At 32.7% G+C, this 16,624-nt stretch overlaps 1 protein-coding gene across 7 annotated transcripts; it reads right to left on the bottom strand.

Annotated features, from left to right (window-relative positions):
• Positions 1-3,202: 3,202 nt before the first annotated feature.
• LOC107847808 (nuclear transcription factor Y subunit A-1) lies at positions 3,203-13,521 on the bottom strand. 7 transcript variants are annotated; one of them, XR_001667653.2, is made up of 7 exons: positions 13,245-13,488; positions 10,659-10,955; positions 6,349-6,482; positions 6,163-6,231; positions 4,734-4,898; positions 3,675-4,022; positions 3,203-3,587 (listed from the first exon to the last, which is right to left on the bottom strand). XR_001667653.2 is itself a non-coding variant. In XM_016692307.2 (6 exons), the coding sequence occupies exons 2-6, from the start codon at positions 10,912-10,914 to the stop codon at positions 3,726-3,728; spliced, it is 903 nt and encodes a 300-aa protein (XP_016547793.1). In that variant the 5' UTR covers positions 10,915-10,955; positions 13,245-13,521; the 3' UTR covers positions 3,203-3,725. The 7 variants fall into 7 exon arrangements, 4 of the variants coding, with proteins under 4 accessions (XP_016547793.1, XP_047255126.1, XP_016547792.1 ...); XR_001667651.2 differs by having other exon boundaries at positions 3,203-3,326; positions 3,419-4,022; positions 13,245-13,487; XR_007046963.1 differs by having other exon boundaries at positions 6,349-6,464; positions 13,245-13,487.
• Positions 13,522-16,624: the final 3,103 nt, after the last annotated feature.

The following is a 16,624-nucleotide window of genomic DNA, read 5'->3' as shown; positions in this document are numbered from 1 at the left end:
ATTGTGCTATTTTTTAAATAATAGATAGCACGCGAACATGAATGCAACATAATAGCCATCTGTTTAAACAGATAACTCATCTATTGTGACAGATGAGCCATCTGTTGCAACAGAAGACTCATATATTGGATTCGTGTTTATGGTTCTATAGTATTGGGCATTTCATCAAACATGTAGAAAGTATGGACTTGTACATGGGAGTATTTTAAAGGGAAAATTTCAGAAATAGCAACTCTGTAGCCTTAATTATAACTTTTATAGCAACAGTTTCATAATTACGAAAAATAGCAAATTGTATTTGTATTTAAGTAAAATGTTGCTATATAAATACATATATAAATATATATGTTTTACTCATAAATACGTATGCACAACTGAAAAATACATATTCTTCTATTACTATGAAGTTGGTAAAATATTGTTACTTTTGCTATAAGTTGTAATTTTAAAAAAGTGTTGCTATTTATTGTAATTATAGTCTTAAAGATGTAGTTTCTGTAATTTTTCCTATTTTAAACATGAGAATTCAACAAAATGAAATTTAGTTAGCTAAGACATGGAAAACTGAAATTCATAGCATGAGGAATTCAAATCTTGCATGGGATCATAAATGAACTGAATTACATTTAAATTACCATGAAAACATGAATTAAACTCATCTTAAGCAATATAAAATACAATAATGATAGAAAAATGATTCTTTCTTGAAGGTTCTTGAACTTGGGGAACTTGAATTCTTGATTTCTTGGGGATAAAGTAATTGAATTTGTTGTTCTTAAGGAAAGAGAGGGTTTTCTTGACAGAAAATTTTGAGAAGAAAGGCACAATTATGCCTTAACTGACGTCCAAGTTGTGTTATGAACGATTAGGTTGAGGGAGAAAAGACTCAATTGCCCCTCAGTCATTTAAAGTCAAAACTGGACGTAATAAGCTTACCATAACGCGGTCTTATCGCGGTAGTGAACTTTCCTCACCGTGATGTGGTCTGCATGCCATCCGGACTAATGTCGCGCCACAGGCTTATCGGGATAACCCACTGATTTCGTGATTCAAACATGACCCAAACTCCATCCAAAAAATCTGAAACTTCTCCAAGACATGCTCCTTACATCCCTGAACATGAATTAACTCAAAAACCAACATCTCGGGGTTGGGAAGACCAAGTTTAAAATCTTCCAAGTTTAGAATCCTTAAAATTGACTAAGTCCCTAACACTTTGTGAAATTTTCAGGTCTTAAACCCCTTATGCATGCAACTAGAAGTTAAACTGAGCTAAGAATAGTATGGGGTATTACAAATGAATTTCAAACAAATAATAAGATAGCATAAGAATAAGATTAATGACCATTACTGTGTATGATATGTATAAAAATTGTATCATCATTTTATAAAACATGTATCTGTATACAATATATATAGATATTATAGCATTATTGTATAAAATGTATGTGCACGTATTAGATATGTATTTTATTGTATGAGATATATATTGTGTATATATATCAACATGTATCTCTTTTTAAAATTGTATTTGAAAAAATTTACTTTTTTATTTGATTTTTTAGAAAAAAATCAACAAAAAAAGAAGAAAAACAATGAAAAAACGAGCAGTAACTTTTCATACAATTTATAAAATTAAAAAAGAAATAAGAAAAAACAACTAAAAAGGTAAAAAAAAAAAAAAAAAAAAACTCAGGAAAAAAGGGGGAGGGGCAGACACCAGGTGGTCCACCTTAAAAGAAATGGCTCATGTTTGAGCCCATTGACATTTAATGGCCAGTCGGCCATACTAATTCCTAAAAATAATTATTTTTTATTTCTTTTCAATTTGGGTCATTTTGCCTTTTTTCTTAAATGTTTTCAGTGTTATCTTTTCTTTTTTGCTATAATTTCTTGACTTTAAAATAATTGCCTTTTTTGTTTTTAAAAAACAGTTAAATACAATTATACAAAAACTGTATAGTTATTGTATAAGATACTTATATGTATAAGGTATATGTCAAAACTATATAGGATATGTATCGAAAATATATAATTACTGTATTAACTATCCGTACACTATATATAGACAGAATGTGTGTAGAAACTATATAGTTTTTGTGTAAAATATGTATTCATATACTATATATATATATAAAGAAACGATAAAAGGTGTTTAAAAATTGTATAATTACTGTATAATATGTATCTAAATAATTATTGAAGCTAAAAGTTATATAAGATGTGTATAGAAGTTGTATAATTATTGAATAATATATGTCTGTATAAGATATATGTAGAAACTATATATGATGTGCATAAAATTGTATCATTATTTATGGAATATGCATCTGTATACGATGTGTATAGATACTACAGCATTGTTGTATAAAATATATATGTATGTGTTAGATATGTATTGTATTGTATCAATATGTATCAGATTATGTATATGTATTTTATTGTATCAGTATGAATTAAATATGTATTTTATAATATGAGATATGTACAGTATATATGATAAAATATGTATCCCTTTTTAAAATTATATTTGAAAAAATACACTTTTGAGCTTGATTTTCAAAAGTTAAAAAAAAAAAAAAAAAAAAAAAAAAAGAGGTATCAGTGTATATCAGGTTATATATATATGTATGTATTGTATTGTATCAATACGTATAAGATATGTATTTTATTGTATGAGATATGTATTGTATATATGTATCAATTTTTAAATTGTATTTGAAAAAATAATACACTTTTTTGTATTTGATTTTGTTAAAAAAGAGCAAAAAAGAGACTAAAAAATGAGCAGCAATTTTTATACAATTTATATAACTAAAAAAGAAATAAGAAAAAGCAACGAGAAATGGTAAAAAGGAAAAAATAAAAAATAAAATAAATAAATAAGATAAAAGAAAAAAATGGCCAAAGATAAAAGTCAACAAAAGTTGCAAAGAAGCAGCAAATTGCGGTAAAAGATTTAAAAAGCCGCCGAAAAAAAAAAAAGAAACAAAGAGAATAGCATTAAAGAAGCAGCAAAATGGCTATTAAGTGGCATTTAAATTGCTTGGGTCATTCAATGTCCATTGTTGCAGCTAAGAAGTTATTTTTGTCCTTTTCCCATAAATAAAAGTCACGTGTCTAATTCCAATTGACATACACGTAATATAATTATATTAATCGGGAGATGTTTTTTTTTTAAAATAAAATGAGGGACGAAATCAGATTCAATAGGTGAAAAGAGCACATCTCCCAGCAATTTGTGTACAATACACCTTCACTGTATCATATGCACTGAACATATTTGCACACTTTGAACTCAAATCTGCCATTTCATCCTACTGCATCTTTGATAACAAATCATCACATCAAAACAAACCAAACCAAGAAATTTATGCAACAACTAAGAAAGGAGATAAGACAAGCGTACAAAACTAACCTCTTTACATGGTCTCCTAAACTACAGTAACTGACCAACCACAAGTTCACTGAACAACTTCTAATCCTAGTTCTAAGTTCATCCATCTCTGTACACAAGGGAATATGTAGATCTCCAAGCAAATGCTGCAACACCGCAGTGCTCGTTGCCTCTATTGCTCCTGTTAACACTAAAGTAAAAAAGCCAAGAATGAATTGCCGCCCAGCTTGAAAAAGCCAAGAAATGAAACTAACACCTGTAAACTCTCTGTCCATACTCGAGTCTCGTTGCAGTGCAAGAGCTAGTTTAGAAATGAATGTTTCTCCAATTACTTGCCAGGAAAACCTCCTTCCCTGCTTTCAGCAGATTGGTACTCGTCTTTCGATTCTTGAAAGCTACTTTGATTCCCATAACTGCTACCATTTGAATAAGAATGCTGGAGATCGGCCAACCTTCCATTTTCATGCCTCCTTTGAATATCAGCAGCATTGAACTGCAAAGCTTCAGAACCCGATGAACTCACAGAACCAGTACCCTTAGAAGCATCCGTCTTTTTGGCAAAACGTCCTCCCGAGGCCCTTGCCCTCCTCAGTGCATGCTGATGCCGGGACTCGTGAAGATATGGCTGTAACATGAGGAAAAGAGATAGTATCATGACCTTTGAAAATGGACCAGAGCATCAAACTTCAGAAATGACTACTAATGGCATAACAGTATATACAACATGAGGGACCTACACAAAAAAAATAAATTTCAAGCCTGAAAGTTGTGCCTCCATTCCTCCCCGTCTTGTGACTTCCCAATATTTTTATAGAAAGGGATAAAAGTAAAAGTATTTGTGCGAAACTAACGGCACGAGATTTCCTTTTCAAGCAACTACATACTCATGCAAGATCTGGAAGAGGAAAGTGGAAGGGAACGACAGCCAACATAGAACAAAAATATTGGGTCTCAGATGCTTTTAAGAAAAACAGCACGAAAAGATAGCATAGATAGCCTTTCATGTTACTCCTAAAAAAGTGAGGTGGGTTAAGGGGCACTAACTGCAGAAACTTTATTTTGCTTGAAGGAGAGAATCATCAGTTCTTACATGTGCAGGTTTCATTAACGCACACTGCCCAACCAATGAGAAAATATGGAAATTCATTCAAGCTTAACATAAATCTGCCGCTGCACCAATTGAAATAGGTACAAGCACTAGGCCAAAGTTCCATATATATCTCCAGAACACTGATTTTATGTGGCAAGTGCTAGTAAAAGGACAGCAAAAATATTCCGGACAATGAGGAGAAAAGAGAAACTGAACGAGTGGCCCCATGAGAGGGCAAGTACTAACCTTTCTAGATTTTATCTGCTTCTTTTCAAGTTCAGCTTTAGCGCGTGACTGTCTTCGCTGCAGGATCCTTCGATACTGCTTAGCATTAACATAAACTGGTTCTTGAGCCATTTCTTGCGGCAAGGGCATCCTTGCATAGTGCATATCGAGTACATGAGGAGGAACCTAAATAGTGCAACAGTCAGTAAAGACCTCAAAAGAAAAATCTCGCCATAGATTAGAGCGAAGACTAAATAAACATGGCTCATGAGCATGTTGAGTTTGCCTAACAACCAGATAATACCTTTCCATATCATGATATCTTTCCATATCATGTCTCACTTTTTTTAGTATGTTCTAGCCTGTTCTTTCAATAAACATGGAGCAAAATGGATATCGGATAATTCATTTGGCAAACCTCAATATGTTGAGCAATGTAAGAAAATAATAATAATAATAATAATAATAATGCGATCTTTTGTACAGAATGCTTAATATGGACCAATCAATGGTTTTGCGATGGATTCTACGCTGTAACATGTCATAGGAGTAGAGCCATTCATGACACAATGACCAAGCAAGAGCCTCCAGTTCCAATGAAATTCAGCTTTCTACACTGAAAATGACAGTGGGCCATTTCCATATGAAATGTCATGTCTATTGATTAGATGAAATGTGGCCCTGTAAAGAAGTGCTATGTAGCTTACAGTTGACTAAGTTGTTGAAAGATGGTATCAAAACCTTCCCACCCTAAAACCAAGAGATCCAAATTCCCTTTTATACTGGCAGTGAGTTGTAAACATCTCTCTTCTTTTCTAGATTTCCCCTTCTGCCCAAAAGCACAAGCTCCCTTCTTAATCTATTACCTGCAGCTAATGCCACTAGAAATTCTTAGATTCTTATACTATGAGACTGAACTTGGGCTAACTCTATCTCAATCGCTCTGGTTGGTAACTTAATTGAAGGTACTTAAACGATGTGTCCGCAATATTCAATAATGGTGCTGAAATTGTGCATCCATTAGCACTATTGCAGTGATATACAACTTTGGACCTCAAATTTCCACAAGATATGGGTCATCCCAGTCATCCTGAACAATAAAGGAGAAAGTAACATACTTCAGAATATACTCCAAGGCAGTAAAGCACAAGCTCAGACAAGCCCCTGGCAGCAAGTCGTGTCGAAAAGGTGAGTGTTTCTAAAGCATCACCAAATTGACAAGAATCTAGTAGAGGCTCAAGAGAGGACCAACACAAATATGATTTCACACTTTCCAAGCACTGATGTGTTCTGATAGGAAGATAATACACTAAAGTCACGCACATTAGCAGCAAGATCAAAAATATTGACCGAAATATGACATAACCTCACTCTAAAAAGTTAGATAGAAGATTCTGTACATGAACTAAAACATGAAAATTGACATAAAAAAATTAGAACATGGACATACCAAAGGCTGGCCAAAAGCTGTCATCATCCCACCATAGTATGGATCAACATACGGAATTGGAGCACAAGCCTAGATGTCAATCAAAAAGAATCCTTTTCACATGAACCATATGATATTATCAATGAAGTAACTCAATAAAATCGATAACTATAACAGATCTCAAAACCCATAAAGGGTCAAACATACTATAGAGTGCCCAACAAGTTCAAGCTGTTGGGGCTGTGCTAGGCTGCCATCAAGTCTTGGAGGTATGGCTGGCGCAGCTGGCTGAAAATTCTGATCCACCTTCCCATAACTCCCATCTGATCTTGAAAATATATCTGATTAGCACCAGTCACACAATCCATACATTATGGAATTAATTGCACACCAAATGTAAGTGGATAAACGGATTCCCTCTCTACAGGTTTGAACTTTAAGATATGGGGCATAGAGGATGGCTGACACAAGGGCAGGTCTAGTCGTCACCTTTTCTTCATATCAAAAATTTTAGGATTCAGCAGCATGGATAGGAATATCAGTACAGCTGAAAGATGTGTTAATATGGTATACACATACAATACCATGTATGCATAGTTTAAAAAAATCAACAATTAGTCATTCAGAAGAGGTTGGGATCCCCTCCGATAAAATATGCTTCAGTAACAGTCTTTCTTCGATTAATGACATGTGTCTGTCTATAAATTAAAAGTTTGGATTGTAATCCTCATTTTTTATTCTTTAATAGTCTTTCTGCGATTAATGACATGTGTCTGTCTATAAATTAAAAGTTTGGATTGTAATCCTCATTTTTTATTCTTTCTCATTATCAACCACTTCCCAATAGTAATTTGATTTCATCTTTATGAACAATTCTCTTCTTCTCTAAGTTTCCCCCGATGAACATAAAACCACAGTCAAACTATCTCTGGCTTTCGGAAGGCCCCAAAGGTTACCTCACCTTCCAAAGCTATTCCAGACAAGAAATGGTACAAACACGGCTTGCATTTACGCTTCTCCATACTCATATACCATTCAATTCCCAAAAGACATTTATAAAATAGATGAAAGATCAAAACCAAACTTTTAGCATCTAACTATCTATGTTTGTAACAACCCATATCTTAAAAAAAATTGCTTTTGCGCAAAGAAGTTGGAGCCGTATGACAATAATGAGAACTCAGTTGCAAAATGGGTTTTACACAGTGAAATTCTAAGGACGAAAGAACAAAGCTTGTAGAAATTTTAGTGAAAAATATATAGCAATTTTAGAGAGACAAATGACATATTTAGAAAAAGAAAAACAGGATCGGGAAATTGATGACAGCGACAGAGCATAGGAAAATGGAATTGCAATCTAAACCTTTAATTTATAGATACTTAAATCAAAGACTCCATTGGTCATTACTAGAAGGGATCCAAGGGGCCACAGTAACTCAGTTTTCAATCTCCATTTCTATTTGTTTGTCCTACAATCCTCTTTTAGTCCATTTCTAAAAGAATGTCTCTTTCCTCTTTTGGCAACTCTTTAATTCCAACTTTTCACATGACATGTTTAAGATCACAAGATTAAAATGGCATTTTAGTATATTTGACATATTTTTAGTTTATGACCACAAGATTCAAAAATCTTCTCTTCACTATTTTCTTAAACTCCATGTCAAGTCAAACTAGTCAAACAAATTGAAACCCATTCTTATTAGTATGTCAAATAAGCTTTAGTTCTATGTTAAGTGGTAAAAAACTGGCAATTTATGTTGTTCTTCTAGATCTTGCTATAACAAAAAAAGGAAATCTACATGAGCCTTCTTATTTATTACACTATTCAATATGTAAGTTTGTTCCATCACATTTTAGAATCTCAATCCACCTGCAACTAGCAAGAAACCCCTAACATCCACACATGACAGTTATTAGTTACTCCCACCAGAGATAAGCAAGGAAACCCTAGCTTCACTACTTTGTTGCTTCAAACTTTCCGTCAACCTACAAACCTCCCAAGTTCAAAAGGAGTGGTTTCATAAATCTATTTTTGGCTGACAAAAGAAGAAAACAAACCGTTTTTGTTCTTCATAAGATGTGATAATTTCTATAAATCATGTATCCATCTTTTCCTTTTTCCTTCTCTGTGCTCTGTGTTGTGTTGTCGCTTCTTTTCTCTGTTTCACCTTGTTTAATGAACCCCCATTGAATGTTGATTGAATCCTCCATTCCCTAGACGTAAAGGTGTCGACACGACACTGGCGGCCAACAAAATTAAAGAATCCGTGCAACAGGGGATGGTTGACACAATTTATTGGAATTTACGGTCATTATAAAGCATATTTTTAGCATCAATGCGGTGCAGTTTCCTCAACTGATATGACAACTTTCTTCCCCCAACTGGGAAGAAGCCAAAAACAGAAAATGAATAAAGGAAGACACTATGACAACAAACAGGGAAACGGAGCAGTCCTTAGATCCTTAAAAAAAAAAAGGCCCTCGATACTACAAAATCCATAAACCACAGGTGACTAACATACGTCACCTGAACAATGGATAAATGCATCCAAGAAGAGAAAATTACTTGTAAAAGTAAGGAAATACATTATCCAGTTGAAAGGCCAAAAGGGCATATAAGCTAATCCACAGAATCCTTCCTATCAACTACCATGTGCTGAAGGGCAAAGCATAATAGGCATTGTCATTTATATGTTGCCTATCACTACCTTACAACAGGATATTGAACTCATTATTGAAGGCCTCGTCTTATCCAGTTGAAAGGCCAAAAGGGCATATAAGCTAATCCACAGAATCCTTCCTATCAACTACCATGTGCTGAAGGGCAAAGCATAATAGGCATTGTCATTTATATGTTGCCTATCACTACCTTACAACAGGATATTGAACTCATTATTGAAGGCCTCGTCGTCAAAAGCATCAACTTAGAGTTGCACTGGGTTTCCCACAAAACTGGATATTTCATCCTCCAATTGTTGAGCATGCATAGTTTTTGTTCACTCATACATCATCATTATTGACAGCATACAGATGGTCGACTGAAAAGCTTATCCCGCACACAATAGACATCCAGCTAAGAAAATTTTACAAGTTTAAGAAAATAGTCCAACAACTTCAAGACAAAGAATTTTCTATTTAAGGAAATGAGAGCCTTTAGCCTAGATTGAGTTGCGCTGCTAAACTAGCTCATGCTCCAAGCACTCGCCCTAACATCAACTCACATCAGTGATCAGACTATTTAAAAAGATGCTGGCACTATAACAGAAAGAAGAAAGTCCTTTATATGAAAATGCTTTTAACTGATTCCAGCATCCTACAATCCTCGTTTAGATATCAGGAAGAGGCCTCAAATGTTATTTTGACGGAAAATGCACGAACACATCTAGGGACATGTCAAGTACATTTTATGGCTATAAAGAATCAAATGACACATGCAAAGTTCATTTTCTAACTCTAGTTATAAGAAAGAGGTAGAAAACATAAATAAGTCGCACCTGCTTTGTACCACTTAACATGAAAGATAAGTTTATTCAACAATAATAAAAATGGATTATCACAAAACATTATCAGAAAATTTGTTAAATTTGGAGCTTCTGAATAACTAAATGCTGAGAAAATACTATTGTACCTATATTTGTTGATGGTGGGAGGTGGCACATATCCGTGCATTCAGTCGAGGTGCACGAAAGCAAGCCCGGACAACATGGTTATCAAAAAAAGAATACTATAGTTACATACTATATTGCATTTACACATTATTAGCGGTTTCCGGGTACTTGTACCCTACTCAGATCCATCCACTGAAATACTAAAATGATGAATCCAACTTCTAGATCTTCACCCATGTTAATTGCTTGCAACCAAGCAACATAGGTTTTTCTTATGCGAGAGGTTTAACCAAATTGTGTTTGATTACAAGTCCAATTCTAAATCACTAATAAAAAGGCAAAAAGACTCCACAAAGAAGTTAATTTTCAGGCACTTCCCTTTGCTGGCAACCATACGATACCAAAGTAACAATGAGATTGATTACATCTTTCACTAGATGCAGTTAGTGAAAAGAAAATGTACAGAAAAGTTTAAAGGCCGAAGAAATGCTCGTCATGTGCACCAACATATTTAACATGTAGAGTAGTATCAATGAGATTGCTCTTCAGAAAATGGATTAAGCGATACAAGGTAGAGGTAAGGTTGCGTACACCACCCTCCCTAGACCCCACTTGTGGACCCAAACCTCACTTGTGGAATTACACTGGGTGATGTTGTTGTTTGTCGTTATAACAAAAGGACAATTACTTGGTACTTCTCACCTATGTTGCTCGGACTCTTCAAAAATGTCAGCTGGTGCATGTCGGATTCGCCAAAAGTAGAATCCGACACGGGTGCGGCATCAAAAGTAAAGAGTCCGCGCAACTTAGCTTCTCACATCTCACAAAAGGTAAAAAATCTAGACCTTGTCTCTCTGTCAATGATCATGATTATTTTATCATCAGCAACACTAAAAATGGAAGAGATACCTGCAGGGAAAGCTACGATACTTTGTGATTTTTCAGGAGCATCATCATCTTCCTCATTGATTCCACCGTCAGACTGTGATTGGCCATCCACAGATTGTTCCAATGATGATGAATCTGATGCATTTTCCCGCATCAACCCAGGGGAAACAGGGTTATAAACAGCACTGTTCCACCAAGGTTCAGAATATACAGTGGAACGTGGACCATTATATGCATTGGTTTCCTCCCGATTTGCGATTTTGGAATTTGATGGCATACTGTAGTAACTTTACTCACAGAGTTCAGCAACAGAGTGTCCTGATTGCGAAGACAAGTAATTCAGGGAATTTATTTAAAGAGGACCATCTCCATATGCAGTTCCATCTACTGTAAGAAACATATTCAGATATCCTCTAAATCTACACTTTGATGGAGAATACATGGGATTAGCTGACTAGCATTTAACATTCACGACCTTCATTTTCACTTGAACAAAACACTTTTGACCTTTCCAAGTCTACTGTAAAGTGATATATGCACATCCTTCAGTAAGGACTAAGAAAATTGAGTATAAGAACTGAATGTAAACAACAATAACAACTGCGCTTCAATCCAACGCATAATGTACCGAGAGTATGTTACAAAATAAACAGAAAACAAAAAAAGTAAGAAACTTTACTCTCCAATATATCAATTTCATTAAAATTCCAGTCAATAGTAACTCCACATCTAACAACTAAGTAGGCAAAACTACCAGAAAGCAAAAGTAGACACCTTGAAGCACCTTTATAAATTTAAATGGAGGTAATTATGAAGCCCATTGCAGAATTGGAACAATTACTTTGATCAGATTAAGTCAAGACTTCAAATGCCCACAATACTCTCTTCATAAAATATGATCACTAGCCTCCCCAGGCCCCAACCCAACCCCCCAAAAAAGAGAAGAGAATAAAGACACAAAACATCTCTGATGCATAGATTCAGACCAGATTTTCTTATTCCCCTGAATCTTCGATGCAAGAAATCAAGATAACTATCACATTCATAGCATCCCATGGCCCAACGAAAACCCACACAAAAATGCAGAGTGCTTCCACTAGTAAATGAAGTACGTAAGTTACTAGAACTAAGAGGAACCTCGCCAGACATCACCGACTGACATAGAAGAAAAAAGACACCATTTTATCTTCACTGTGGTTCTTTTTTTTCTTTTGAACTAGTCGTGTTTGAACCAATTTGCTCACACATCGACTATTACATGAGTACCTACTACCTTCCACCAATGTAGCGAGCAGGTAAACCTACCCACCACCAAGGCTTAGTTAAATAGGAAAAAGGCACCTCGGTCCTCCCCCCCCCCCCCCCCCCCCCCCCCCCCCCAAAAAACAAAAAAAAATGCTCCAAATACAACATTGTTAGAAGTTCATTTGAGGAGTGGTTAGTCATTGAAGCTACGTGAATTTCAAACCGAGTGCTTCACCTCTCTTAAGCAGCACTTTAGTGCAGGTTCGTTTCACTAAGGTGTGTGCTTCATCACCCACAAACCCCTACCTTGAAAATAGTAGCACTAGACTATATATATACATCTTGGCAAAGTGACATCAGTTGTCTAAACAACACCATGAATAAATTTAATAGTTATCAGGAAAAGAAATTTAAAAATTTAATACAAGATTAATCATCTAAAGTGAAGTAGAAATTTAAAACTGAATCTTCAAACTACATCAGCATTAAATGGTTTTGAACTTACTTTACATACTCTATTTGACATATTTCACTTCACTTTTTCTTGCATTACACATTCGTGCTTGTGCATTGATGAAATTATTTTTCTTCATTGCCCATATAATTATGAAACACACTTCAATAACACTTAAAAACACAACAAGCTTTCGACACTTTCTTATGCTTTTAATTTTGACAACACTCTTACAACTAGTAAATAATTAGTTTCCCTATTGATAAAACTATCACATGCCTCACTTGTCACATATTCAAGAATTGTCTATAATAAGAGGGACTTATCGAACGAGAATTTGTGCCGGCATAGGAGCTTTCACAAAATACTTTCTTTGTGCACAATAGCTATCAAATTTAGCAATTATGATTATATTTCATCTAAATATAAATTCAAGAATTGTGTATAACAAGAGGGACTTCTCGAATAAGAATTTGAACCCTCTTAGGAGCTTTAATAAACACCTTCTTCGTGCACAATAGCTATCAAAGAGCAATTATAATCATAGAAATTCAATATTGAAGCAAACCGATATCCCTAAACAGACCATGAACACAAATACATTAGAAAAAAACTAAAACCCACAAATTCTAACAGAATCCCATGTTCAAATACATAAAAATATTGCCTTTTTCAAAAATTTAGAATCACCTATAGATTCTTAACACAATTCACATATCAAAACACATCAAGACTATGCTTTTCAAGAAATTACAATTACCCTTTCAATAAAAAAGCTCATAAATGTAAGTCAAACAAAGAATAACAAAAGAAAAACACAAAATTTAGAACTACCATTTCATGAAAAAGCTGAGAATTGAAGATTTAGAAAGGAAAAAGAAGAGATTAAAAAGGGAAAAGAAATTTACCAGGTAGAAGGAATGAGAGAGAAGTGAGGGGTGATTAGTGGTGATTAGTTAAAAAAGACACGCCCTAAAATTATGGGTACTAAAAAAGAGGGGTTAGTCAATGAGCCTTATGACAAAATTAAAATGTGGGATATATTTGGTGAGTACGTAAAATAAACTGATGGTGCAAACACATGGAAGTGTAAAAAAAAATCCAGAGAGGTGATAGAGTCACCATGTGGAAACATCTGGAAACCCCCTACCACCCCTTCTCATCCATACATGTCCAAATGGTTATAGGTTTCTTTTTTAAAAAATAAATCAAATCATCCTCAATTTATTGTCAAAACTTACTTTAAATTCTAAACTAATCGTCTAATTATATACCCCTTAAAAAACTTTAAACTGAATTTTATACCATCCAAAAATGTTATACCACTTTCATTACAGAGAGTGTAATACACTCTCGTCATATTAGAGTCACGTCAATAATTTTTTTTTAATAATTTTCAAACCAATTATATATATATAGATTTGAAAATTATTAAAAAAAATTATATATATATATATATGCATGTATATATTAAAAAAAATTATTTCTAACCTTATTCTTTAGCTTCTCCGGCACCCCACCCCCATACTATGCACCATTTTCCATCTTCTCCAGCGCCCTCACCCCATCACCATTCTTCATCTTCTCATCCCACCCCAGCCACTTTTCCACCACCAAATTGAGCTTCACCAGCTCTCATCCCCCTTTCTTATTCTTTTTTGTTGAACTTTTTTTTTAAATTCTAAACTTAAATTTTTGAAATTTGGTTTATGAAAATTTAAACTTCGATGAGATTGTATTTTGTTAGTGAATTGGCTGTGGATTTTAGATTTTTCACACAGATTCAATAGTCTCACTATCATTCTTTTTGATGTTGTGAAATTGCATTTTGATTTGTTGAGCAATAATTGTTTATCTTTCTAACCCAACTCGAATTTTGGCATAGGATACTATTGTCTATCTTTATTTGATGGAAAATTAATACTTGATTACTTGATTCTTGTCTTCTGCTAATGTTTGGATTCGATTAAGAACTCGCAATGGACAAATAAAAAAGTTGGAGAAGACAACCAAATTAAAAATAAAAATTAAAAAGTGGGACCACATAAAAAGTTTTAAAAAAATTAAGTAAGATACTAAATAAAAGAATATTAAATATATTAGTTATATGTTATCAAATAAAATAACGACACCTGTATGATTATATTAATTCAGATTTTCTTTCTCTTTTTTTACACGATTTTTGGAAAATGAATACACTCTCTCTGTTAAGGGGTGAATTTAATTCAGTTCAGAGTTCTTAAAGGGGGTATATGATTATCCGATTAGTTTAGAGTCTAAAGTAAGTTTTGATGACAAGTTGGGAGGTGATTTGATGTATTTTCTCTTTTTTTTTTCCATCTTTCTTCTACTTTTCACTTTACAACATTAATTACACATGTTTTTCGCATATGTAAAGTTTAATTATTTAAAATTAAATAATTTTATTTATTATGAAAATTTTAAATAAAATATAAAATTTGAATAATTTTTCAAAAATTATTCACACTTTTAATATAAATATAAATATATATTTTAGAATAAGAACATATATATTTTATCACTAGAAATTTCAAATATTTGATGGATTAATCACTTTTGTGTTTGTAATGCAGTACCTCATTCTCTTGTTGCCAAAAGCTAAGAGAGAAGCATCAATTTAAATCATATTTGTGGTACGGTTATATTTCTTTTTTTTATTCTATATTTAAAATCTTTCCTAATTTTTTAAAGTCAAATATTTATAAAATCATTGATTACATTCTTATTACGTACTTAAAACTTTTAAAATTTTGATACTTCTTAACTTTTTCTTATTCTAATATTTTTTATATTTATTTCTAATTTTTCAAATCTTCTAAAATAAATTTAGTTGATTTAGAATTCTTAAACTAATGAAAAAAAAAACATTAGTTGTCATTAATTCTGATGACTGCTAATAAAGAAAAGTTTTATCATAAATATATTTAATTAATTTTCACTTGTTAAATATTAGGAAAAATCATGAAAAGACGATTATGTCTAAAGCAAAAACTTTAAATGAAGGGCAAAAAGGTTCAAACAATATTTCTATGACCCTTCACATTTTTAATATATTACTAGTTTAACCGTACGTGTCTCGCATGCGTAACGCTTAATTATTTAAAATTAAATAATTTTGTCTATTGTAGAGATTTTTAATAAAGTGCAAAAAGTTCAAATCACTTTTCACAGATCGTTCACACTTTAATGCAATGATATAAACATAAACATATATTTTAGTGTAAGTACATATATATTTTACCACTAGAAGTTTTAAGTGGTCGATGGATCATCACTTTCGCATTTGTGTTGCGGTACCTCTTTTCCTTGCTGTCAGTGGCTAAGGATATACAAATTTGAACCATAATTGTGGTACGATTATTTTTTCTAAATTTAAAATCTTTCCTTATTTTTAAAATCAAGTTTTTACAAAATCATTGATTACATTTTTATTACGTACTTAAAACTTTCAAAAATTTGATGTTTCTTAAATTTTCTTATGCTAACGCTTTTATATTTATTTCTTGATTTTTCAAATCTTCTTAAAATCAAATTTAGTTGATTTAAAATTCTTAAACTAATCAAGAAAATATTAGTTGTCATTAATTATGATGACTTCTAATAAGGAAAGATTTTATCATAAATATATTTAATTAATTTTTGAATCTTAAATATTAGTAAAAATAGTGAAAAGATGATTTTGTCTAAAGTAAAGATTTTTAATGAAGAACAAAAAGTTCAAACAAAACTTCTAAAGTCGTTCACATTTTTAATATATTATAAATATAGATTATAGATATATATTATAGATATAGCAGTGACAGGGTTAAAATTTCATTTAAAATTTCATTAAGGAGATTCAAAAGTGCACACACAAACCAGCAGAAGAGGGTTCAACATCTATTTTATATACATAAAAAATAATTTTAATCATATATAAATAGTTTAATTTTTTGACGAAGAAATTTCGGATGAACCTCCTGAGTATATACTAGTTGTGCCCCTGTATTATAGATATAGATTATATTATAGATATAGAGATTATAAATATAGAGATAGATTATAAATATAAATTATTTTAACAACAATAACATATGCGATGTACGAAATAGGGTATGACGAAGATAAAGTACACACATATGTTATGTTTACCTTAAAGGTAAGATAGAGTGATTATTTTTCAAAGATCCCGATCCAAAGTAAAAAACAAATCAGAAAAAAGACTTGTCAATAGACACTCGACTCAAGACAAAGAATAAATCAAAAAAAATATATAACAAAAATACAA

Source organism: Capsicum annuum, chromosome 11, assembly GCF_002878395.1.
Source record: "Capsicum annuum cultivar UCD-10X-F1 chromosome 11, UCD10Xv1.1, whole genome shotgun sequence".
NCBI lineage: Eukaryota > Viridiplantae > Streptophyta > Magnoliopsida > Solanales > Solanaceae > Capsicum > Capsicum annuum.
Note: the sequence above shows the minus strand (reverse complement) of the source record. Positions and strands in the feature narration are given on the sequence as shown.

Bases quoted from the DNA above. Each gene is read 5' to 3' on its own strand.
- LOC107847808 (XM_047399170.1), bottom strand. From the start codon at position 10,914: ATGCCATCAAATTCCAAAATCGCAAATCGGGAGGAAACCAATGCATAT. The intron at 6,232-6,348 runs GTATGTTTGACC...ATTGACATCTAG, and splicing joins AACTTGTTGGGCACTCTATA to GCTTGTGCTCCAATTCCGTA. The intron at 4,023-4,733 runs GTTAGTACTTGC...CTCATGTTACAG, and splicing joins AGCAGATAAAATCTAGAAAG to CCATATCTTCACGAGTCCCG.